Raw genomic sequence first — 22,084 nt, 5'->3', positions numbered from 1 at the left:
TGCCACGGTGGAAGGAGCCAGGTTTGGTTTCTGGGTGCAGCCGGGGTTTGGTTTTGCTTCCGGACAAGGATTTGGGTGGAAAAAGGGATGGAAAGCGGCTAAACCGGAGCGGTTCTCCCAGCCGGTGGCGTGTGAGGAGCTGGGAGCGCCGGGAATGCCGGCGGTGTCAGTGGGAAGGCGCTGCCAGTTTCTGTAGCCGGCGCCGGCGCAGCTCCGCTGTGTCCGGTTCCTCCATTGAGGATGAGCCGTCGCCTTCCTCCTCCTCCTCGTCCTCCTCCGCCGCCGGCGCGGTGAAGCCCTCGGCGCCTGCCGGCGCGCTGGGATCTGGCAGAGGGAAAGGCACCGGCTCAAGCCCAGTTCCCTGCTATGATGGGCTCCAACCGGTGCTTCCCCCGTCCCTGGCTCCTCACGCACCGGTGCCGGTGTCCGTACGGATCGTGGCAGGCGCCTCCGCAGCGCTGGATTGGGGCTGAGGAGCGGGCCGGGGCGACCTGCGAGGGGGAAGTAACAACAGAACTCCACGTTTTGGGGCACTTTGGGTTGACTTTGGGGTAGTTTGGGCCCCGCTGTGGTTACCCGATGGTGGCCAGGACTGTGAGGTATTGGTTGATCTGCACCATGGCCGCATCCAGCAGCGTGTGGATGTTCTGCAGGCACTGCAGCCGCGCCTCCAGGTTCTGCCGGTCGTGGCCTTCCATGGCCCGAAGCTCCTCATCCGTGAGGCCGGCAAAGCCGGGCGGTGGCACCGGCATCGGTGGGAAGCCTGCGATGGGAAAGGGGTGAGGAGAGTCCTGGGGGAATGGGGGCGATCCCAACCCCCTGCCCTGGTTTACCAAAGAGGGGTGGCCACGGCATTCCCATCCATGGTGGTGGCAAGGGAAGACCCGGAGCCGGGGCTGTGGGTTCTGATGTGGCAGCGCCGGTGTCAGCGGGATGGGCGGCTGCGGTGATAAGAGAGCGGTGAGGGGGGAGGAAGAGGAGAAGGAGGAAGAGTGGGAAGAGAGAGAAGGAGGAAAAGGAGGAGGAGAAAGAGGAGGAGGAGGTGGAAGAGAGAGGACGAAGAAGAGAAAGTGGAGGAGGAAGAAGAGCATGAGGGAGAAGGAAGGGGAGGAGGGGAAGGAAGAGGAGGGGGAAGGAGCCCCACTTTGGCAGCTCCAAGCCTGTGGATGGGGGAGAACTCACCCGTGGTAGCACCAGAGCCCGAAGCGGCGTTTTCAGCACTGTTGGGTGGTTGAACACCAGGAACTGGTGGGAAGGGAGCAACCGGGGGCCAGAAGGGAAACATTCCCGGTGGGAATGGGGGCAGGATTCCCTGGGGAACTACGGACGGAGAGCAAAGCAGAGAGAGAGGGCACCGGGCTGGTTGTTCCCAAGGCTTAACCGGCACGGTGCCGCCACGAAGGGGGAATGAGGGGGGAGAAGGAGACTCACAGTTGGGGGGCTGAGGGATCTGGGGGGGCTGAGGGGGTGGGGGGGGCTGCTCCGGTGCTTCCGGAGGCGGCTGTGCCGGGAGGGATGCCCGGAGCACATCCATGCGGCACGTCGGACACGTCTGCTGGCGCTGGAACCACGACCGCAGGCAGCTGGGGAGGAGATGGACGGTGGCGACCACACCATAGGGGGATGGTGATGGCAAAGACACCCCCCCCCCCCCAGCACCACAGCCATCGGGAATGCTGGAATGGCGCCGGCATTCCGCACCCACCTGGTGTGGAAGATGTGGTTGCAGGGCAGGCGCTTGGCGCCCGTCACCATCTCCTCGCGGCAGATGATGCAGACGTTGTCCATGGCCTGCAGCTCCTCCGGGGTGGCGTCGGGATACCTGTGCCGGGAAGCACCGGGATCGTGAGCCCATTCCCGCTGGGACTGAGTGGGATACGGGGATGTTGGGGGACATCCACATCCTCCCCCACCAGCCCAACCCTTCCTCCTCTTTGGCTCAACGGAAGGATTTGGCAGGAATGGGGAATACCCCCTGCTCCCCTCCTCCCCCCCCAGCATCCTTCCCACCTTTTCCCAGGTGGAAAAGCAGGGATTTTCCTCCCATTTGGGTGGGTTTCCCCGCCGGGGGAGGGCACTCACAGCGTGTTCATGTTGCGGATGGCCCGGCGGGACATGATGGCGTCCGTCACCGCCTTCTTGAACTGCCTGCAAGGAGACAGGAGCCCGGTGGGATCCATGGAGCCGGAGCCGGAGCCCGCGCCGGAGCCCAACTCACCTCATGGCCAGGTACATGGGGCGGATAGCGAAGAGGGGGAACGTGTGGACTTTGATCATGATGGTCATGAAGGCCATGTAGAGCAGGACCTTGATGAAGCCTGGGGGAAGGAAGCACGTCAGGGTCTTGCTCTTGGTCAGTCATGGGTGGGTAGAGCTGGGATGGGAATTCCAAGGTTATCCCGTCCCCGGTCTTGGCCAAGCAGAGATTGGTTGAGGTGGGACGGGATCTCCAACGTCTTCTGCTCGAGCAGCTCACCAAGAGCTGCTCCTTGAGGATGGTGATGCCACCACGTCTCTGAGCAGCTCCCAGTTCTTTTGGCCTCTCCATTCCCTTCCTCACCTTGGTGGCCCTTTGCTGGATGCTCTCCAGGATGTCCCTGTATCCCTCAGAATGGGAGGCCCAGAAGTGGCCTCACCACCCCTGGTCACCTCCCTCAGCCTTCACTGTTGGCTTGTGCTCAAGCCAGTGTCCACCAGAGCCCTGTGTGTCTCATGCTGGGGGTGCCTGGACTTGGCTCATCCCTTCCTTGAACCACATGAGGTTCTTCTGGGACCATTTCTCCAGCTGGAAAAGGTCCCTCTGGATGAAGAGGCATCAACCAACTCCACCTGCTTTGATGACACCAAGGGGATGCTCAGCTCCATCCCTGAGGTCATTTCTGATGATGGATCAGCCCTTGGGCTGCTGCTGAGCACCCCCCAACTCCACCTCTTCGTTAATGGGTGGCCTAAGTGCACTTCCTAACAAGTGTTCCTGGGTCACAACCAGATGGGAACCACCTCTTCGAGCCCCAGAGGTGGGGATGAGAAGGGAATGAGGGGCCAGAGGCCAAGGTACCGGTGAAAAGCTCTGTGTAGAGCATGTAGACGGCTTTGCTGTCCCAGGGGTTCTCGTTCTGCAGGTCGATGGAGTGCAGCACGTACTTGATGAAGATGGTGAGCACCATGGTCATGAGGATGGCATACTGCAGGGAGGGAGAGCGTGGTGGGCACCAGGACCTGGAGGTCTGCTTGGCCTCCAGAAGAAGCCATCTCCTACCTCAAAGCCGAAGACGAGCTGGACCGAAGCTCCTCGGGTGAGGATGCTGTGGTACGCGTGGCTGACGAAGAGGAAGTCCAGGATTCCCAGCAGGAACATCAAGGCTGTGGCAAGAGGGGAAGGAAATCAAGATGGAGAGATCCCAAGGGAAGAAGGTGACGGGCTCCGAGGTGGGAGAGCCCCCAGAAACTCAAGCCTTGAGGGTCACATCCCAAATGTATCCCATCAGGAGAACGGGATCCTCCAGGGTTGGCCTCAGGGGCTCAATGAATGGGTTCTGGAAGCTGAGATACTCACAGACGATGCGGAAGTGGAAAAGCCAGGAGATGTTTGGGCTCCTTTCCATCTGCAAGAGGGAAGGGTTGAGCTTTCCCCCCCTCAAAAGAAGGCATTTTGGGGGCCATTCTCTCACCCCCCCACCCCAGCACTCACAAAGTCCACCCGGTCTTCAGCCAACCAATGGAAGCACTTGAGGAAGAGGAGGAGGGTGAAGAGGGCGACGAAGCGAGGGCTGAAGTCGTCCCTGAAGACAGTGAAGGCCAAGCAGGTCTCGGTCACCGCGTACCACGAGCGCTCCAGGAGGTGCTGGGACAAGGGAGGTGATGGGGGGTGATGGTGGGAGGGTCCCCACAGCCTCCGCCCCACACACTGGAGCTCATAATGGGGCCCAAGGTATCTCAGGGGTCAAAACCGCCCCTCAAATGGTGCCTGAAAGTCTCTTGGGGGTCAAAATTCCACCCAAAGGGAAGCCAAAGGCCTCTCAGGGCTCAAAATCCAGCTCCAAATGGAGCTGAAAGTCTCTTGGGGTATCAAAAACGGAAGTTGGGGTGTGAATTGCTCCACCCAAATGGCATTAAAGGCATTTTGGGGTCTAAAATCCCCCCCCAATGGTGCCTAAAAGTCTTGGGATTCAAAATCCCCCCTAAATAGAACCAAAAACCTTAGATTTCAAACTGATTTCAAACCGCTCCTCCCCCCCCGATGGCATCAAAAGTCCCTTGGGGTTCAAGTTCCCCTCCAAATGGTAACAAAGGCCTCATTTGGGGTCCAAAACCCCCCCTCAAATGGTGCTGAAAGTCTCTTGGGATTTAAAATCCCCCCCAAAACAGAGTCAAAAACCACTCAGAGACCAAAATCCTCCCCCAGAATAGCATCAAAGACCTCTTGAGGTCCAAAATCCCCCTCAAATGGTGCTGGAAGTCTCCTTGGGTCCAAACCCCCTCCCTAAATGGCATCAAAGACCCCCCCAAAAGCACCACATCCACCCATCCCCAGCACGGAATTCCAGCCATTCCCAGCATCCCTCACCTCCATCTCCGCCGCCCGCAGCTGCCCGAAGAACACCTTGCCCATGAACTTCCCCAGGAGGAAAACCAGCACAAAGGCCTGGATGTAGAGAACCTGCAGGGAAAAGCGGGAATGGGGAGGAAGGGACGGGGAAAGGAGGCAATGAGGAAGGAGCCGCGGCGACAACCGGATGCAGGGGATGGGGTTGCTGGTCTCAGTTACCCATTTTGGCCACCAAAAGCAGAAGTGGGCTGAATGCCCCATTGCTCCCGATGAGGTGAGTACTTACAGCCATGCTGGGGCTGGATTTGGTGAGGTAAACCACCGTGGGGTAGAACTGGTGCTTCAGGTAATAGGCGTGAGCCACCACAGCAGTCGTCAGTGCCAGGCTCCCCACCATCACCACCGCGGTGCAGAGCATCTCCCCGGCCCGGCCTGTCACGGCCAACCAGCCAAAGAGGGGATTTGGGGGGCAAAAAGCATCATTTAGGGTGAAATAAGGGGTTAAAGGGACACTTCCCCCCCCGTGGCATGGGGACAAACCCCTTTCAGGGGGGGGTCTGGGTTCACCATGAAAATGAGACCCAAAGCCTAACAATTACCGCAGGAAATGAACAATGTGTGGCCTCAAATGGAGCTTTTCTGCCCCAAAATGCTCCCAGCCTGCGCCCTACACCCTCAGTGTCGCCCCCCACCTTCCCCCATGGCCCCAAGCGCTACCTCCTTGCCCCTGTCCCTATCGCTCTTCCCCTCTTTATCCCACCGCAGCCTCCCCATGTTCCCCCCTTCCATCTCCTGCTTCTTTAGGTGCCACCTCCATGTTCCAGACCTCCAAGTGTCCCTCACCCAATGTCCTCTACCCCTCTGGGTGTCCCCCCCCAAACATCCCAGCCCCCCGTACCCTGTTCCCAACCTTAACCCCCCCATGGCCCCGCTCCCCTCTGAAGTCACCCATAGCCCGCCCAGCCCCACAAGCTCCTACCCCTCCACACGCCCCCAATACCCCCATGCACCCCCTCCCTCTCTCCACCTGCCCCCCCTCCGTGTCCCTACGTGTCCCCCTCAACCCTCCAAGACCCCCCCCCCATGTCCCCGCCCCGCGCCCCTCCTCTCACGTCCCCATCTCCACCGACGTCCCCGGTCCCTCCATGTCGTCCCCCCCCCGGGCCCTCCCTCCCCTGCGGCTCCTACCGAGGGCCCCCCCCGGCCCTTCCCTGCCCCTCGGTCCCGGTGTCACCGAGAGCCCTGTTCCCCCCCTCCCTCCCCGGCCCCGCACTCACTCGGACCGAGCCCCGCAACCGCCGCCGCCGCTCCGCCACCGGAAGCCCCCTCACAGCGCGACACCTCACTTCCGCCTGGGCCGTACTAACCGCTTCCCGGGGGGTCGGAAAAAGGGGGAGTCACTTCCTCGTTGCTTCCCCACAGTACTTCCTACCCCTCTGCGCCATCACCGCTTCCTTCAAGGGAGCTACTGCGGGTTCTTCGTCCCCGTTACTCCCCTTAAATGAGGGCCACGAAGCCCCTCACAGCAAAAACACACTGGGCTTACCCCCTACGCCTGTACTTGGTACGGTCCAACCGGCTTTGGGTGGGCGGAAACGCCGAAGATCCCGTGTCTCGCTCTCATTGGCCAGCACCCGTGGTGTTTGACCAATCAGAAAAATCTCCCGTGTGGCGCCGACCAATCGGCGGCTGTTGCTAGGGGACGGGGACGAACTGGCGACGAGTTGCTCTAGGCCTCAGCTCCCCCCCCATAGCCACCCAAAGAGACCCAAATTGAACCGAATTCGCCTTTTTTTGCCCCTTTTCCACCCCTCGCACCACACTCGGCCCCTTTTTCAGCCGTTTTTACCTCAGAAACCCTCTGCCTGCGCCCACCCTTCACACTTCCACCCAGCCTATCAGCGACGCCCCGGCTGCCCCTCCGCTCCTCTGATTCGCTATCGTCACCCATCATCCCTCCTCCCCGCCTATGACAGGTAGCGGCGGGTGTCTCCGCCTTCTGATTGGCTGGCTCCGCCTACGGGCAGCCTATAGAAGACGAGCCCCGGGAAGGGGGCGTGGTTTCTCTTCACGTTCTGTTCAGGTGAGGGAAAAGGGCGGGAAAAGCGGCGCCGCTCCCTGTGGGGCTTCGTCCCCGTTTTCCTTGTTATGGAGGGGGAAAGGGAGCTCCATGAGGTAAATTCCCCCTTTTTCCCTTGTTTAGTGAGGGGAGGCTGAGCTCTGCTGCTGCGAGCTGAAAAAAAACCTCTTTAAATCCGTTTATTACCTTTTTTCTTCTTGATTTGTGAGGGGGCAATATGGCGCTCATCACGGTGAGGGGAGTGCGGTTAGGGGGACGTGGAGGGGGAGGTTCCAAGCTCTGCGGGCTCTGTTCCCGTGTTTTATGTCCTTTTAATCCTGCCTTGGGAAGTGGAAGCTCTTTGAGGATGGGAATAGGAGAAAGCCCTCCTTTTACCCAGCATTAACACTGCGTTTCAGTGTCCGTGAGCACAAATACGTTGTTCTGAGCAACAATGTGCTGCTACGGGACTGAAACTGCTCTTTTTATCATCATGTTAAATACGAACTCACTCCTCTAAATGAGATAACAAGGTTTTATTGAGGGGCAAAGTCAATAAAGCAGAAGCGACAGCGCTGGGTGCATGACTGTAGGCGGAGGTGCGAGTGATTGATGGTTGTTACAGGTTTATGTACCTCACAGCAGCTTCCAGTGTCTGAAGGGGGCTATAGGGATGCTGGGGATGGACTCTTCATCAGGGACTGTAGTGACAGGACAAGGGGTAACGGGTTCAAACTGAAACGGGAAGTTTAGATTGGATCTAAGGAAGAAATTCTTTACTGTGAGGGTGCTGAGGCACTGGAATGGGTTGCCCAGGGAGGTTGTGAATGCTCCATCCCTGGCGGTGTTCAAGGCCAGGTTGGATGAGGCCTTGGGTGCCATGGGTTAGTGTGGGGTGTCCCTGCCCGTGGCAGGGGGTTGGAACTGGATGGTTTTAAGGTCCTTTCCAACCCTGACTATTCTGTGATTCTATGTGTGTAATTGTTGTGTTAAGGAGCAAAGGTTTAGAGCAGGGTGACCTTCCTGCAAAACTGATTGCAGGCCGGGCAGGAAGGATGTTTGGGAGGCTTTGTCTCTAAACTAACTGATAAGTGGTGAAATAACTCATTCAGGTTTAGCGGGGCCCCTAAATCCTGTTACCTCACCACAGACCTACAACACAAATGTTGTCCTTTAAAGCTAAAGATACCTTAGAAGACTGGCGTGAAACAATTAACTCACGTTTAGTGGGGCCACTGAATTCCACAGGCTTACAACAAACGTTGTTCTCTTCGTACAACCTAAGTTAAGCTAAAAAGTACTTTAACTCTATGTTTTCCAGGCACCAGCTTCTCTTATATCAAGCCCCCCCCCGTCTTTCTTTTACCTTTACAATTTCTTTTGCTGTGTGACTCCCTTTTGCTCCAGAGTTCTGCCCTTTTTAACTTGTTGCCTAATCGTGTGTCTTCAGTGAGCTTTGCTTCTGTTATTGTGACCTTGCACAGTTATAGCCACATAACCACACCTACGATTTGCAAACCCCAATGCATTTATGTGTTTATCACAGGGGGACGTGGAGGGGGGGGGTTCCAAGCTCTGCGGGCTCTGTTCCCGTGTTTTATGTCCTTTTAATCCTGCCTTGGGAAGTGGAAACTCTTTGAGGATGGGAATGAGGAGAACACCCCCCCCTTTTCACAGCATTAACGCTGCGTTTCAGTGTCTCTGAGCACAAATATGTTGTTCTGAGCAGCAATGTGCTGATATGGGACTAAAACTGCTCTTTTTATCCTCATTTGTGATGGTTTGTGAGGGAACTCCCAGTCTGTGCCTGGACACGGGGGTGATTCTGATGCAGTGCTCTGAAATGGGGAAGAAGAGGGGTTTTAACGTTAATTTGATAGGTTTTGTTGTTGAGTTGATGAGTTTTGAGGCATTTGGGGGCTTTTTAAAGAAATTTGGCCTGGGTGCTCCCTGTGTCCCCCATGGGACGAAGCAGGCGCCATTCCCTTCATGTGGCTTCTTAAATAACACCAAAAATAACGAAATATTAGGAAAACACCCCAAATTCACAAGTAGAGGCGTGAGGAAATGGGGGGGGGGTGAGGAGGAATTGGGTTGACTTCGATTTGAGGGGGTGTTTTGGCAGCATTGGCACCCAAAATCTGACTGGAAAATAGGGATTTCAGAGGATTAGAATATAAAATGAGGATTTAATGGTGGTTTTAATGTGGAGAAACCTTATTTCAGCCTGATTTAGGGCTGGAGGAGGGAATTTGCTGTTCCTTTGGGTTTTGACAACAAGAATGGGTTAAACCTGAGTTTGTTGTAATACATGGCTTTTTGTGCCTTAATATCACCCTTTTCCACCTTAAAACCACTTAAAATAGCAAATAGGTGGAGAAGAATTGGGTCAGTCCCAACCTGAGGCTTCCCTAGGGATGAACCCCTCAGTATTCCCCGCTAAAGCTCACTTGCACATTGACCTCAGCCACAATTATTCCTCATTTTAAAGTGAAATCTCTAATTTTGGGCAGTCTGAAGAGCTTGGAAATGGCTGGAAAGGGACCCCCAGCCTTAGAATGGTGGGTTTGGGCTTCAAGTGGGGTTATTGCTTGCTAAGGAGCCTACCTTGACTGGGGACAGTGTTGGCGGTGTTCCTGATGCTTGGAACTGCTGGAAAAAGTAGGATTTGAGGCAAAGGAGCCTCTTAAACCTGCTGGTTTTTGGTTGGGTGCAAGGTGCTGCTGCTGTGTTGCCTGGCTCAATGGAATGGGGGGGATTTGGATGGCTCATTTATGGGTTTTTAGGGGGGGATTTGGAGTTTTTTGGGGTTTTGGGTCAGTTTTGAGGGAGTTTGGGTTACTTTGGGGAGGGTTGTGGGTTTTGAATGGTTTATTCTTTGAGAGGGGGTTGGGAGTGTGGCGTGATCAGGTTTTGGGAGGCTTTGGGGTGTTAAAGGGTCTGTTTTGAGGGGGGCTTGGGGCTTTTTGGGGTTAAAGGGCTTGGTTTTGGGGTGCTTGATCTGTCCTTTGGGGGTGTTAAAGGGCTGGGCTGGGGGACTTGGGGACATTTGGCTTGGTTTTGGGGAGAGCTTTGGGCATTTGGGATGGTTTTGGGGTGCTTTATGTGGTTTGGTTTGGAAGGGACTTTGAGTCTTTTGGAGGGGTTAAAGGGGGGGGTCTGGAGGGGCTTTGGGGTGTTTCAATGGTTGGCCTGGTTTTGGGGGGGGGCCTTTGAGCTTTTTGGGGTTTGAGTTGGGCTGATTTTGGGGGAATATTGGGGCTTTTGGGGGTTAAAGATTTGATTTTGGGCCCTTGGGGGGCACTCGGAGCTTGCTTTAAGGGTATTAAAGGCTCCGGGGGGGGCTTTGGGCTGCTCCCCACCTCTTCCCTCTCCCGCAGACCAAGCCCCCCCCTCCATGAAGCAGCCACTGCCACAAGGCCACCCCGACGCGGGGGAATCTGACGAGGAGCCCCCCAGCCCCGCCAGCCTCCCCCGCAGCCTCTACCTGCACTGCAGGGAGCAAAATGCCTTCTTCTACCTCTTGGGTGAGAGCCGATCCCAGGATTCCCTGAAAACCAGGAAAACCAACCCCTCCCCCACTAGAAACCCCAAAACTGGGAGTTTCCCCCAAGAAATCCTTATTTTTACAGAATAGGTGGTTTTTCTCTTGCAGAAGACAGGGTGGTGAGGGAGTTCTTCTCCGTGGATGTCTTTTGCATGATCTCCGATAAGGTCAGACCTTCAAATAACCCCCATTTTAGTGTTTCTTTAAACAAAAAAACACCCTTTTTTTTTTTTTTTTGCTTGAATTTAGCCCTTTTTTGCTTAAAATCCCCCTTTTTTCCCCTTCTTTTGCAGTACCTGTTGGCGATGGCGCTGACGTACTTCAAGCGTGCCAGGCTGCCCACCAGCCAGTACACCCGCGTCAACCTCTTCGCTGCCCTGTGAGCTGCTGATGGGGCCCTGGGGGTGCTAATGAGGGTGCTCACTAATGAAGCCAGGCTCTAATGATGCTGTTATGGGGTCAAACCCCAACCCTGAGCCATGATGACACCCTGCGAGCCACCTCATCCTCTTCCCATCATTCCCAACTCCTGGGATTTAGAGTCGTAGAATGACTGGGGTTGGAAAGGACCTTAAGATCATCCAGTTCCAACCCCCCTGCCATGGGCTGGGATACCTTCCACTAGACCAAGATTCCATCCAACCTGGCCTTGAACACTGGCAGGGATGGAGCATTCATAACTTCCTTGGACAACCCCATCCCAGTGCCTCAGCACCCTTACAGTAAAGAACTTGTTCCTTATCTCCAACCTAAACTTCCCCTGTTTCAGTTTGAACCCATCGCCCCTTGTACTATCCCTCCAATCCCTGACGAAGAATCCATCCCCGGCATCCTTGTAGCCCCCTTCAGATGCTGGAAGCTCCTCTGGGGTCTCAGCTGGCTCCATACAGGAGGTGGTCCAGCCCCTGAGCATCCTCATGGCCTCCATGTCCTTATGAGGACACCAGAGCTGCACACAGTGCTCCAAGTGGGATCTCATGGGAGCAGAGTAGAGGGGCAGGATCACCTCCTTGGACCTGCTGCTCACGCTCCTTTTGATGCAGCCCAGGATACGGCTGGTTCCTGGGCTCAAGCGCACACTGAAGCCGGCTCATGTTCAGTTTCCCATCCACCAATTCCAGCCCATCCTTCCCCCTGCAGGTACCTGGCGAGTGACATGGAAGAGGATGAGGAGCAGCACAAGTACCGCATCTTCCCATGGGCCCTGGGCCGCCGTTGGCGCCGGCTCTTGCCCCGCTTCCTTTGGCGCCGTGACTGCCTCTGGGCCCGCATGAGCTACAGGGCGGCCGTCAGCCGGTTCTCCTGTGAGGAGGTGGGTGTGAGAGCCCCGAAACACCCCAAACTCACCCCAAAATCACAGGGATGATCCGAAGACACCCCCCCCCCCGAGGGGAAACCAGGCCTTAAGGAGCCCCTAAAATCCAAAAGAGAGATTAAATGGGGTGGGTTTGAGCCTCAGAATGGGGCCGGTTTGACTCGGTCCCCTTCCAAAAGTGGCATTTTGGAGCCGATCTCCCCCTGAAAGTAGCATTTTTGACCCCATTCTCTCTAAATGTGGTGAGTTTGAGGCCCCAGATGTAGTGGCTTTGAGCCAATCTCCCATGCAAGTGGCATTTTTAACCCAATTCCCTCCAAAAGTGGTGGTTTTGAGCCCCGAAAGGGGGTGGTTTTCATTCTTCCAAAAGGCTCCCTCCGTAAGTGGCATTTTTGAGCTGATCTCCCCCTGAAAGTGATGGGTTTGAGCCCATCTCTCCCTCAAAGTGGCATTTTTGACCCAATCCCCTCCAAATATGGTGGTTTTAAGCCCCAAAACATGGTGTGTTTGAGCCAATCTCCCCCCAAAAGTGGGGGTTTTGACACCTTCCCCTCAAATGTAGCATTTTTGAGCCCCAAATGTGGTGGGTTTGACCTCCCTTACGTGGTGTTTTTGACACCCACCCCACCCCCAAATGTGGCATTTTCGCCCCTAAAGTACCCCATTTTCACCCCAAAACAGGCTTGTGGGAGGGACAGGGAGCTGTGTTACAGCGTAAGTCCCTAAACCACTGGGTTTCACCCCAAAAAGCTCTGCCCTCCCCTCCAGGTGATGGCAGCTGCTCCCCAGCACTGGGCCTGGCTACGGGAGCGCCCCCTTCAGCGCAGTGGGGCCGTGCGCCCCTACCACCGGGGTGAGGAGGAGGAAGAGAGCGACGGCTTCGTCCTCGGCTGCCCCAAACAGCACTGAATTAGGCTGAAACCAGCCAAAACTGGGGCCTCTCTGCACCTGCAATGCACCTTTTTGTCTGTGTCTCTCCCCGGGGGGTTTTAATGGTCAATTTTTGGCAATATCTCCCCTTATTTATAACCATGATGGATAAAAGTCACCCCTAATGGCTTGTTTTGTACTTGCTGCCCGATGATTTTCCCTATTTTTCTTGGGGTTTGCCTCAAAATTCATGTATCTCTCTCCTATGTGAGGCTCAGCACCTGCCCCCACCCCCTTTTTCACGCAAAAAGAAGGGAAAATGGGCAACAGAGGATTAAACATGATGTGTAATGACTGTTATTGTGGTTTATGTGAGGGGAAAAAGGGGAAATGGGTAAAAAAGAAGAGTGGGGGGTTAGGGGGACCCCAAAATGAGGGGGTGGGGAGGGAGGGTTGCCCCCCTTGGCCCCCCCCCAACCTGTGGCTGTTCCTCTCTCCCCACAGCAGCAGCTGCCAGTAAAAGGAACCCCTCCCAGGGGCAGGTAGGGACATGTGTTACATACGTGTTGTGTTCCATACATGTACTGTTACATGCCACGTGTGCCCCAGCCTTGCACACAGTGGGGGGTCAGGCCCCTGCACGTGTGTGTTCATCTTGTGTGTGTGTGTCCCAGCTCTCAGCGCACGTGTTCTGGTTCTCTGCACATGTATGTTTCATGCATGTTGCTCTCCACATGTGTTCTGAGCCCATGCACATGTCCCAGCCATGTCCCCACGTGTATGCGGCATTCATACCCAGCCCTTTGCACATGTCCCATGTGTGGCCTCCTGTGTCTCAACCCTGTACACTCACGTTCCATCCCTTTACACGTGTGTCCCTGCTTTCCATGTAGATCCCAGTTGTTCACGTGTGTCCCATGTATGTGCCTGGATCCACACACACACATCCTAGCCCTCTACACATGTCATGTGTGTCCCAGCCCTGTGCACACGTGTGCTGCTGCCCAGCCCCCTGCAGCCAAAACCCCGAGCACAAGAGACCCCAAAACGTTAGAAACAGCCCCAAAACCACCCCCAAACCCATCCCTTTCCCCCCATTCCCCCTCCCCCCCAGGGCGGGGCGGTGCTGGGCGGAGTCGGGGGGGAGGCGGGTTCACCCCGGTCTCTTCTTCCTTCTCGGGGAAGACTTGCCGGGAATACGGGATTTTGCTTCTTTTCCTTTGATTTCACCCCAAAACGTGGCCGGGAGTGTGTCCCCACCCCCCCCCTTTGCAGCCAGGTACGTCCCGGTGTCCCCGGGTGGGGGGGCGGCGGCAGGGGGGTCCCTGGTTCCCCCATGGCCGGGTGCCGGAGCAGCTTCCCTGCTCCACAACTTACACAACTCCGGATCGGGGCAAAACCCAGGGAAAATGGGCAAATCCCAGTGTTTGGGGGCCTGGTTTCCTCCATTTGCAGCACTGGGAAGGGGTTGGGAGCTTTGGGGGTCCCTTGTGTTCCCCTCCAGTTGTTGCTTTACCCCCAAAAAGTGCTTTTTTGGGGATTATTAATCCTAGGGAGGGGGGAAATGGGGGATTTTGGGTGGGTTTAAGTGGTTTTGCTCAGAATTGAGGCATTTTTGGCTGGTTTATCCTCATTTTCTCCCCAGTGCCGCTGGAGGAGACGCGGCCGCCGAAGTGCCGCCGTCACCGGGCCCAGGCTCTGCCCCGCGGCACCTGCCAGGGCACCGGCACCCTGGAAACGGGCTGAAAAGAGCCGATTTCGGTCCTGCTGTGCCAAAACCCGTATGTTTTGGGAGGGGTCCCACTCTAGGGGGGGGGTCCCATGAGCACCCTATGAGTTAGGCCTCAGTTGTGCCCCCCCAGATCTGCTCTGGGGTGGGGATGAGGGGGAATTAGGGACTTCCCCCACTCCTCACCCCTCATTTTGGGCATAATTAGTGCTTTTTGGGGGCATAATCTTTAGTTTTGGGAGCCCTGACCCCCCCCCCCAATGTTGGGCTGGGTTTTGGGGTGACAGAACCCCCCCCCGGGTCCATGTTGGTGGGACCCGCGCTACCAGCACCGCTGTCACCTCCCTGGCACTCCCTGAGCTGCTCTAATGAGCGCCTCGTTAACTCCTCTGTGCTTAATGAAGCTCCCCCGGGTGTCATTGAGGCCTTCAGGGGCGCAGTGAGAGCGGCGCCCGGGGCTGAGCTGCGGGGAGCGGCCCTGGCACACGCCTCGACCGGCACGACCAGTTCCTGGAGCCGTTTCCCTTCGATCCGGCAGCATTTGGGGCTTCCCCACTGCTGGAATTCCCATCATTGGGGTTTGCTTCTTCCCCCCCCGGGGCCGTTTTGAGGTGAAACCCGAAGATTTGAGGCTCACTGGGTGACAGACGGGGAGCAGCTGCCGCGGAGGGGGGGGGGAGTGCGTGTGAGAGGAGGGGGAGGGATTCCCCGCCCCCTGAACTCCGGGGTTTTGTCCCAAAACGGTAGCGTTGGTTTCACCCGAATCACCCCAGAGCGGCTCAAGCGGGGCCCCACGTTTGGGGGGGTTACGGCCCGTTTTAGAGGGGTTTCCCCCCAAAATAGGGCCTCCCCAGGATCGGCAGAGTTGGGTTTAGTAACACCCAACAGGAGGGGTCGGGGCAAAATCCCCCTTTTTTGTCCAAGCTGCTCCTGGGGGATCCTAAAGCAGACCCCAAATTCCCAAATCCCCCTGCAAAGATCCCCAAATCCACTCCAGATCCCCCTAAATATCCCCCAACGCCCCAAATTTCCCCTTAAATCCCCCCCGAACCCTCCAACACTCCCAAAACTTCACACATACTCCCCCAAATTGGAAAATCCCCCCCAAAGCTCCACCAAATTCCCACAGAAATCTACAGCCCCCCTAAAACCCCCTAACTCCCCCCAAACCCCAGATTCCCTCCAAAATTCCCCAGATCCCCCCAAAAGGCCTCAAATCCCCTAAAACAAAACAGCCAAATCCTCCCAAAATATCCCCAAGCTCCCCCTAAATCCCTCTGAGAATCCCCATATCACCTCCAAATATCCCCAAATTCCCACTAAAATCCCTAAATATCCCCCTAATCCGTCAAGAAATCCACAATTCCCCCCCAAGCATCCCCAAATAAACACCAAATATCCCCCAAATTCTCAAAATCTCCCAAATTTCTCCCCCAAACTCCCAATTCCCCCCCCCCCAGATCCTCTCAGCAGGGGTGGTTCTAGCACTCGCTTTTCCCTGGTTTCCCCATTTCCCGCTTGTTTTCCCGCATCCCAGCATGGCGGAGCCGCCCATCGTGCCCGTGTACTGCACCGGCGTCTCGGCGCAGGTCCAGCGGCAGCGGGCCAAGGCGCTGGGATTGGGCCAGCACGAGAACGCCGTGCGCTACCTGGGCCAGGACTACGGGCGCTTGCTTGAGGAATGCCGGAATTCCGGAAGCCTCTTCCGCGACCCAACCTTCCCACCGGCTCCCGGCTCCCTCGGCTTCCGCGAGCTCGGCCCCGGCACCTCCAAAACCTACGGTGTCCAATGGAAGAGGCCGACGGTGAGTAGCGGCGCTCCTCAGCTTCACCAGTTGGGATGGAATTTCCGATCCGTGCTTGGAAAACCCCTTCAACCTCCAAATTTGGGGGGGGTTGGGTGAATTGTGCTGATGGACCCAGTGGCTTTTCCCATAGGAGCTGTGTTCGCGCCCGCAGTTCATTGTGGATGGAGCCACACGCACCGATATCTGCCAGGGAGCGCTGGGTAGGGAACGCCGCCGCGATGCCTTGTCCCAGTTTCCATGGAATCATGGAATGGTTTGGGTTGGAAGGGACCTTAAGATCATCCAGTTCCCACCCCTGCCATGGGCAGGGACATCTCACACCAGACCATATCACCCAAGGCCCGTCCCACCTTGAACACTGCAAGGGATGGAACGTTTACCACTTCTTTGGGCACCACATTCCAGTGTCCCACCATCCCTATAGGGAAGAACTTCCTTATCTCCAACCTGAACTTGCCCTGCTCCTGTTTGAACCCATCACCCCTTGTCCTATCCCTCCAGTCCCTGCTGAAGAATCCCTCTCCAGCATCCTTGTAGCCCCTTTCAGACACTGGAGGGGGGGGGCTTGGTCAACCTGGGTGCCGTGGCCACAGCATGACCGGTAACCGGTGGCCGCTGCCCACAGGGGACTGTTGGCTGCTGGCGGCCATCGCATCCCTCACGCTCAATGAGACTCTCCTGCACCGCGTGGTGCCGCACGGGCAGAGCTTCCAGCACGGATACGCTGGGATCTTCCACTTCCAGGTGAGCGGCTTAACCCCCAGTGCCATTGTTTGGGCTCAAATCCACCAGTTTGGGCCTCAAATCTGCTAGTTTGGGGTCCCCTCTACCAGTTTCAGCATCACCTCCACCATTTGGAAGCTCAAATGCACCAGTTCGGGGCTCAAATCCATATTTGGGGCTCGTCACCACTATTTTGGAGAGCAATCAACCATTTTGGGCTTACCCTCTGCAATTTTGTCTCCCTCCACCGCTTTGGTGCCAAATCAGGCGCTTTCCACCATGAAACATCCCCCAAGTTCATCCCCCACCTTTGCCACCACCACCATCTCCTTGCTGCAGCATCCTGCCGGGGCCACGCGCTGCAGGACCCCCAAAAGGGCTCTTTTCTCCCCCCAAACCCCCCCCTGAGCTTCAAAACCAAGGGGGTTCCCTCCTCCTCCTCCTCTCTGCAGATCTGGCAGTTTGGCGAGTGGCTGGACGTGGTGGTGGATGACTACCTGCCCACCAAGGACGGGAAGCTGCTCTTCGTGCACTCGGCCGAGGGCAGCGAGTTCTGGAGCGCGCTGCTGGAGAAAGCCTACGCCAAGTGCGTCCCCTTCCTCCTCCTCCTGCTCGTTTTGGGTTGAATACCTCCTGGAACGGTGCAATCCTGCAGGGTGAACGGCTGCTACGAGGCACTCGCAGGTGGCAGCACCTCGGAGGGCTTTGAGGACTTCACCGGCGGCGTGACAGAGTGGTACGACCTCCGCAAGCCCCCCGCGGACCTCTACCGGATCATCCTCAAGGCGCTGGAACGCGGCTCCCTGCTCGGCTGCTCCATCGATGTGAGGGGCCTTGCTTTGGGGCCAAAATACCACGTTTTGGGGCTCCTTCCTCCACCACCGGCGCGGCGAGGCGGTAACGCCACCACCGTGTTGCCCTGCAGATAACAAGCGCCTTTGACATGGAGGCGGTGACGTTCAAGAAGCTGGTGAAGGGACACGCGTACTCGGTGACGGGAGCCAAGCAGGTGAGAGGCGACACTGTTTTGGGGTGAAAAATGGCAGTTTTGGGGTCGAGGGGCTTGATGGTGCCGTTCACAGATCAACTACCGTGGGCAATCCCTGGGGCTGATCCGTATGCGCAATCCCTGGGGAGAAGTGGAGTGGACGGGACCGTGGAGTGATAGGTGAGGACCCAGCCGGGGCTCCGTTAGTGGTAACGCCATGGGCTGGCCCTGGGGTGAGTTCCATTTGCCACCGGCAGCTCATCCGAGTGGAACGCGGTGGAGCCGGCGCTGCGGCAGCAGCTGATGGTCAGGATGGAGGACGGGGAATTCTGGTAAGCGACGAGGGATGAAGGAAAACCCCACCACCTTTTCCCGACCGTGTCACACCAGGAAAAGAGGGAAAACCTTCCGCTCTCACCCTCTGGTCCTTCCTCTTCCTCTAGGATGTCCTTCCGGGATTTCCTGCGGGAATTCACCCGCCTGGAGATCTGTAACCTCACCCCGGACGCTCTCCAATCCCGCAAATTCCGCAAGTGGAACACGCGCCTCTATGACGGGACATGGCGCCGCGGCAGCACGGCCGGCGGCTGTAGGAACTACCCCGGTAGGCACTGTTGGTGAGGAGTTTCACCCCCAAACCCACCGCTTTTGGCATCGATTTAACCTCTTTTGGCTCTTCTTCCAGCCACTTTCTGGATAAACCCACAGTTCAAGATCCAGCTGGAAGAGGTGGACGACACCGGGGATGAGGAGGGTGGGCGCGAGCCCGGCTGCAGCTTCCTCCTGGCGCTGATGCAGAAGAACCGGCGCCGCGAGCGCCGCTACGGCAAGGACATGGAGACCATCGGGTTCGCTGTCTATGAGGTACTGGTGTCAGCCAAAGCCAACTGGCGTCAGTTGGGATCAGCCAGCATTAACTGATGTCAGCTGGCATCAGTCAGAGGTAGATGACATCAGTGGGGGACACTTGGTGTCAACAAACATCAACCAACATCAGTTGGTATCTATTGATGTCAACTGGTGTCAACCAATGTCAGTTGGTGTCAACTGGTGTCAACCAATGTCAATTGGTGTCTACTGATGTCAACTGGCATCAACCGCATGCCCTCAACCTCTGCTCTCCTCTCCCTACAGGTTCCTCCCGAGGTGGGTACATGAACGCTACCAACGCCGAACCAGGCAGCACCGGAGGGTGTTTTTGGGGGGCTGGGCGGCTGTTTTTTCAGGTGTTGCATTGGGAACCCCATTCCATTCCCTTCCGGCAGCACGTGGGGAAGTCAGGCGTGCACCTCAAGCGGGATTTCTTCCTGGCCAACGCCTCGCGCGCCCGCTCGGAGCAGTTCATCAACCTGCGGGAGGTGAGCACGCGGTTCCGGCTCCCGCCGGGCGAGTACATCGTGGTACCCTCCACCTTCGAGCCCAACAAGGAAGGAGACTTCGTCCTCCGCGTCTTCTCCGAGAAGAAAGCCGGCACTGAGTGAGTGGGAGACGCCTCCCGAGCGCTGACGAAGCCCCGGATGGTTCCAGAGGCCAAACTCCTCTTCGTTATCTCTGCAGGGAAATGGATGACAAGATCCAAGCGACGCTGCCGGATGAGGTGAGCGGAGCTGGCCGCTGCATGGTGCCGTGGTGCTGCTTCTTTACCAAACCAGCCCTTTTCTCTCTCAGAAAGTGCTCTCCGAAAGCCAAATCGATGACAACTTCAAGGCGCTCTTCAAGCAGTTGGCTGGACCGGTAAGTGTGGTGACGGTGACGGTGACACTGGTGGTGGTTGGGATGCGGTTCAATGGAGAGCACCCCATCTCCTTCCTCCCCGTAGGACATGGAGATCAGCGTCACGGAGCTTCAGACCATCCTCAACCGCATCATTGGCAAACGTGAGCCGCCGGGGCGGGATCTTGGGATTCACCGGGAAGACGAGTGGAAAACCCTCTTTGGTTGGGATCAAACTCATTCCGTCAAGTAACCACCGCCTGATTTCCAGATAAGGATCTCCGGACCAAAGGCTTCAGCGCCGAGTCCTGCCGCAGCATGGTCAACCTCATGGATGTATCCAGCAGCCCTGGCCGTGGGGTTGATTTTGGGGGTGCAACCCCCACCCCATTCCCCATGGATCCCCCATTCCCCATGGATACCCCATTCCCCATGGATACCCCATTTTCCTTGACGCCTCCACCCTGCAGAAAGACGGCAACGGGAAGCTGGGATTGGTGGAGTTCAATGTCTTGTGGAACCGGATCCGCAACTACCTGGTGGGTCCAGGGGCAGGGGGGAATTCCGAGGGGGATGAGGCTGGGATTTGGGGGTGTCCCCCCTCCTGGTGACCCCTTGCTGTGTGTTTTGGGGGGCACAGAGCATCTTCCGCAAGTTCGACCTGGATAAATCCGGGAGCATGAGCAGCTACGAGATGCGGATGGCGTTGGAAGCGGCGGGTACGTCCCGGGATTCCCAACTTAATTCCCACCTTTCCCACCTTCCCTCTGGTGGTTTTAAGTTCGTTTTATGGGTGATTTGATGCCCCAAAGGGTATAAGTTGAGCAAGAAGCTCCACGAGTTGATCATCACCCGCTACGCGGAGCCCGACCTCGCCATCGACTTCGACAACTTCGTCTGCTGCCTCGTGCGCCTGGAGACCATGTTCCGTGAGCACCATTCCCAGCCCGGGAACAGGGAAAATGGGGGAAAACTGGGATTGACAGGATTTATTCCCTTACTTTCTCATTCAGTTCCATGGGAAAACCCCATGGGAGTTGAGGGGAAAGTGGGGAAAACTGCAAAAAAAGCAGGATTTAAGTTCAAAAGTCAGACACCAGCCCCCCCCCAAATTTCCTCTTAAATCCCATTTTCCGGCTTTTCCTGTTGAACCCAGCTGGGTTTTGGACTTTGTAATGGGAAAAAAAGTGGGGTTTCCAATTTTCCCTCCGGAAACCTCCTGTTATTTACACTTTTTCCTGTTCAGCGCTCTGGGGTTTCCAGTTTTCCCCTTCAGCTCCCTTGGAGTTTTCCCAACTTCTCCCAGAATCTAGCTTTTCCATGGAATCGAACAGGAAAAGTGTGAGAAAACCCTACAGGAAAAGCGCTTTTTTCTGAATTTCCCCTTAAATTCTGTGTTTTTTTCCTGACATCTCCTTAAATCCTGTTTTTCTCCCAACTTTCCCCCTTCAGTCCTTCCCATTTTTCTATTTCCCCCCTTAAATCCTGCTGGGTTTTCCCATATTTTCCCTTAAACCCTATTTCTTCCCAGCTTCTCGCCTTAAATCCTTCCTCACTTTCCTGGTTTTTTTCCCTTGAATCCTGCCTTGGTTTCTAACTTTTCCTCTTAAATCCTGCTCTGTTTTTCTAATTTCTCTCCTTAAATCCTGCTGCGTTTTCCCAACTTTTCCCCTTAAATCTTGTTTTATTCCAAACTTTTCCCCTTAAATCCTGTTTTGACCCAGCTTTTCCCCTTAAATCCCACCCCATTCTGCACTTTTCCCACCGAGTCACCTCCTGTTCCCTCCTGCAGGGTTCTTCCAAGCGATGGACGTGGACCAGGACGGTGTCGTCACCTTCGACTTGCTGCAGGTACCGGCGGGTGCTGACACCCCACAGCACACCACCAGCCCACAACAACACCCTACAACACCCCTTAACACCCCATAGCAACCCCCTTAATAGCACCCCGCAACACCCCTCAACAGCACCCCCAACACCCCAATACCACCTTACAAACACCCCCAACAGCACCCCAATACCGCCTACAAACACCCTTCAACACCCCCAGCAGCACCCCACAGCACCCCAACAACATCCCCACCAACACCTCCCATTAACACCCCCCAACGACACCCTGCAACACCCCCCAACACCCTCCAGCCCCTTCCTCAACCCTGCTCTTCCTCGCAGTGGCTCCAGCTCACCATGTTCGCCTGAGCAGACCCCAAGTGCCTTCCCAGCGGGAGCCACCGGCGTCACCGTGCTGGATTTTCCCTCTTTTTTGGCTTTTTCCTTGATTCCCAGCACAAGACGGGTGTTTTTTGGGGGGGTGTGGGCTGCGTGAGGCACCCACAATCACCCCCAAACCGGGATACCGGGACACCCGGCCACGCTTTGCCAAGGAAACGCTCCTTCCCCTGCCTCTGCTTGGAGGTTCTGGGGAGAATTCCCAAGCTTTTGGTGCTTCTTCAGATGACGGAAGGAGCCGGAGGGGGGGGTCCCCGGGTGTGGGGGCCCCCCAGCACAACCGCCATTGCTTCCCGCTTCCGCCTCCAACAGGGATCTTCCGCCTCCGACAGGGATCTTCTGCTTCCCGGGTGCCAAAATAGTGGTTTTTTACGATATAAATTAAAAACAAGGGATAAAATTCCAAGGAATGTTTATTAAAGTGGTTTTCCCACTGCTCCTTCCCCCTCATCCAGCTCTACCGCAGGGCAAATCCCACCATTCCCGCTCCAACCCATCGGGAGCTGAGGAGAAGCCAGTGGCACGTTTCCACCCAGGTGCCAGGGTGTCTGTTT

The 22,084-nt window shown here is 56.5% G+C and overlaps 3 protein-coding genes across 5 annotated transcripts; 2 read left to right on the top strand and 1 right to left on the bottom strand.

The window, feature by feature from the left end:
* Positions 1-27: 27 nt before the first annotated feature.
* On the bottom strand, positions 28-6,100 carry SYVN1 (synoviolin 1). Its single transcript, XM_080635704.1, has 16 exons — positions 5,827-6,100; positions 4,836-4,981; positions 4,568-4,660; positions 3,692-3,844; positions 3,557-3,605; positions 3,260-3,363; positions 3,059-3,185; positions 2,219-2,318; positions 2,083-2,148; positions 1,706-1,822; positions 1,432-1,583; positions 1,183-1,320; positions 834-941; positions 577-763; positions 415-491; positions 28-324 (listed from the first exon to the last, which is right to left on the bottom strand). The coding sequence occupies exons 2-16, from the start codon at positions 4,965-4,967 to the stop codon at positions 167-169; spliced, it is 1,761 nt and encodes a 586-aa protein (XP_080491830.1). The 5' UTR covers positions 4,968-4,981; positions 5,827-6,100; the 3' UTR covers positions 28-166.
* A 3,865-nt stretch (positions 6,101-9,965) lies between these two features.
* Positions 9,966-12,596, top strand: SPDYC (speedy/RINGO cell cycle regulator family member C). Its single transcript, XM_080635706.1, has 5 exons — positions 9,966-10,135; positions 10,264-10,322; positions 10,449-10,534; positions 11,296-11,467; positions 12,239-12,596. The coding sequence occupies exons 1-5, from the start codon at positions 10,006-10,008 to the stop codon at positions 12,377-12,379; spliced, it is 588 nt and encodes a 195-aa protein (XP_080491832.1). The 5' UTR covers positions 9,966-10,005; the 3' UTR covers positions 12,380-12,596.
* Positions 12,597-13,505: 909 nt separating this feature from the next.
* CAPN1 (calpain 1) lies at positions 13,506-22,023 on the top strand. 3 transcript variants are annotated; one of them, XM_080635752.1, is made up of 23 exons: positions 13,506-13,619; positions 13,986-14,121; positions 15,607-15,874; positions 16,008-16,077; positions 16,503-16,621; positions 17,053-17,186; positions 17,256-17,424; positions 17,526-17,609; positions 17,683-17,768; positions 17,846-17,920; positions 18,032-18,192; positions 18,274-18,452; positions 18,723-18,734; positions 18,854-19,065; positions 19,146-19,185; positions 19,257-19,322; positions 19,408-19,465; positions 19,573-19,637; positions 19,772-19,840; positions 19,942-20,020; positions 20,114-20,230; positions 21,094-21,152; positions 21,474-22,023. In XM_080635752.1, exons 3-23 carry the CDS (start codon positions 15,608-15,610, stop codon positions 21,498-21,500), a joined length of 2,148 nt encoding a protein of 715 aa, XP_080491878.1. In that variant the 5' UTR covers positions 13,506-13,619; positions 13,986-14,121; position 15,607; the 3' UTR covers positions 21,501-22,023. The 3 variants fall into 3 exon arrangements, 1 of the variants encoding a protein (XP_080491878.1); XR_013958573.1 differs by lacking the exons at positions 21,094-21,152; positions 21,474-22,023 and having other exon boundaries at positions 19,776-19,840; positions 20,114-20,172; XR_013958572.1 differs by lacking the exons at positions 21,094-21,152; positions 21,474-22,023 and having other exon boundaries at positions 19,146-19,322; positions 19,776-19,840; positions 20,114-20,229.
* The last annotated feature ends 61 nt before the right edge of the window (positions 22,024-22,084 follow it).

This window comes from Psittacula echo (assembly GCF_963264785.1).
Source record: "Psittacula echo genome assembly, chromosome: 28".
Classification (NCBI taxonomy): domain Eukaryota; kingdom Metazoa; phylum Chordata; class Aves; order Psittaciformes; family Psittacidae; genus Psittacula; species Psittacula echo.
The sequence above is the reverse complement of the archived record's forward strand: the minus strand, read 5'-3'. Positions and strand labels throughout refer to the sequence as shown.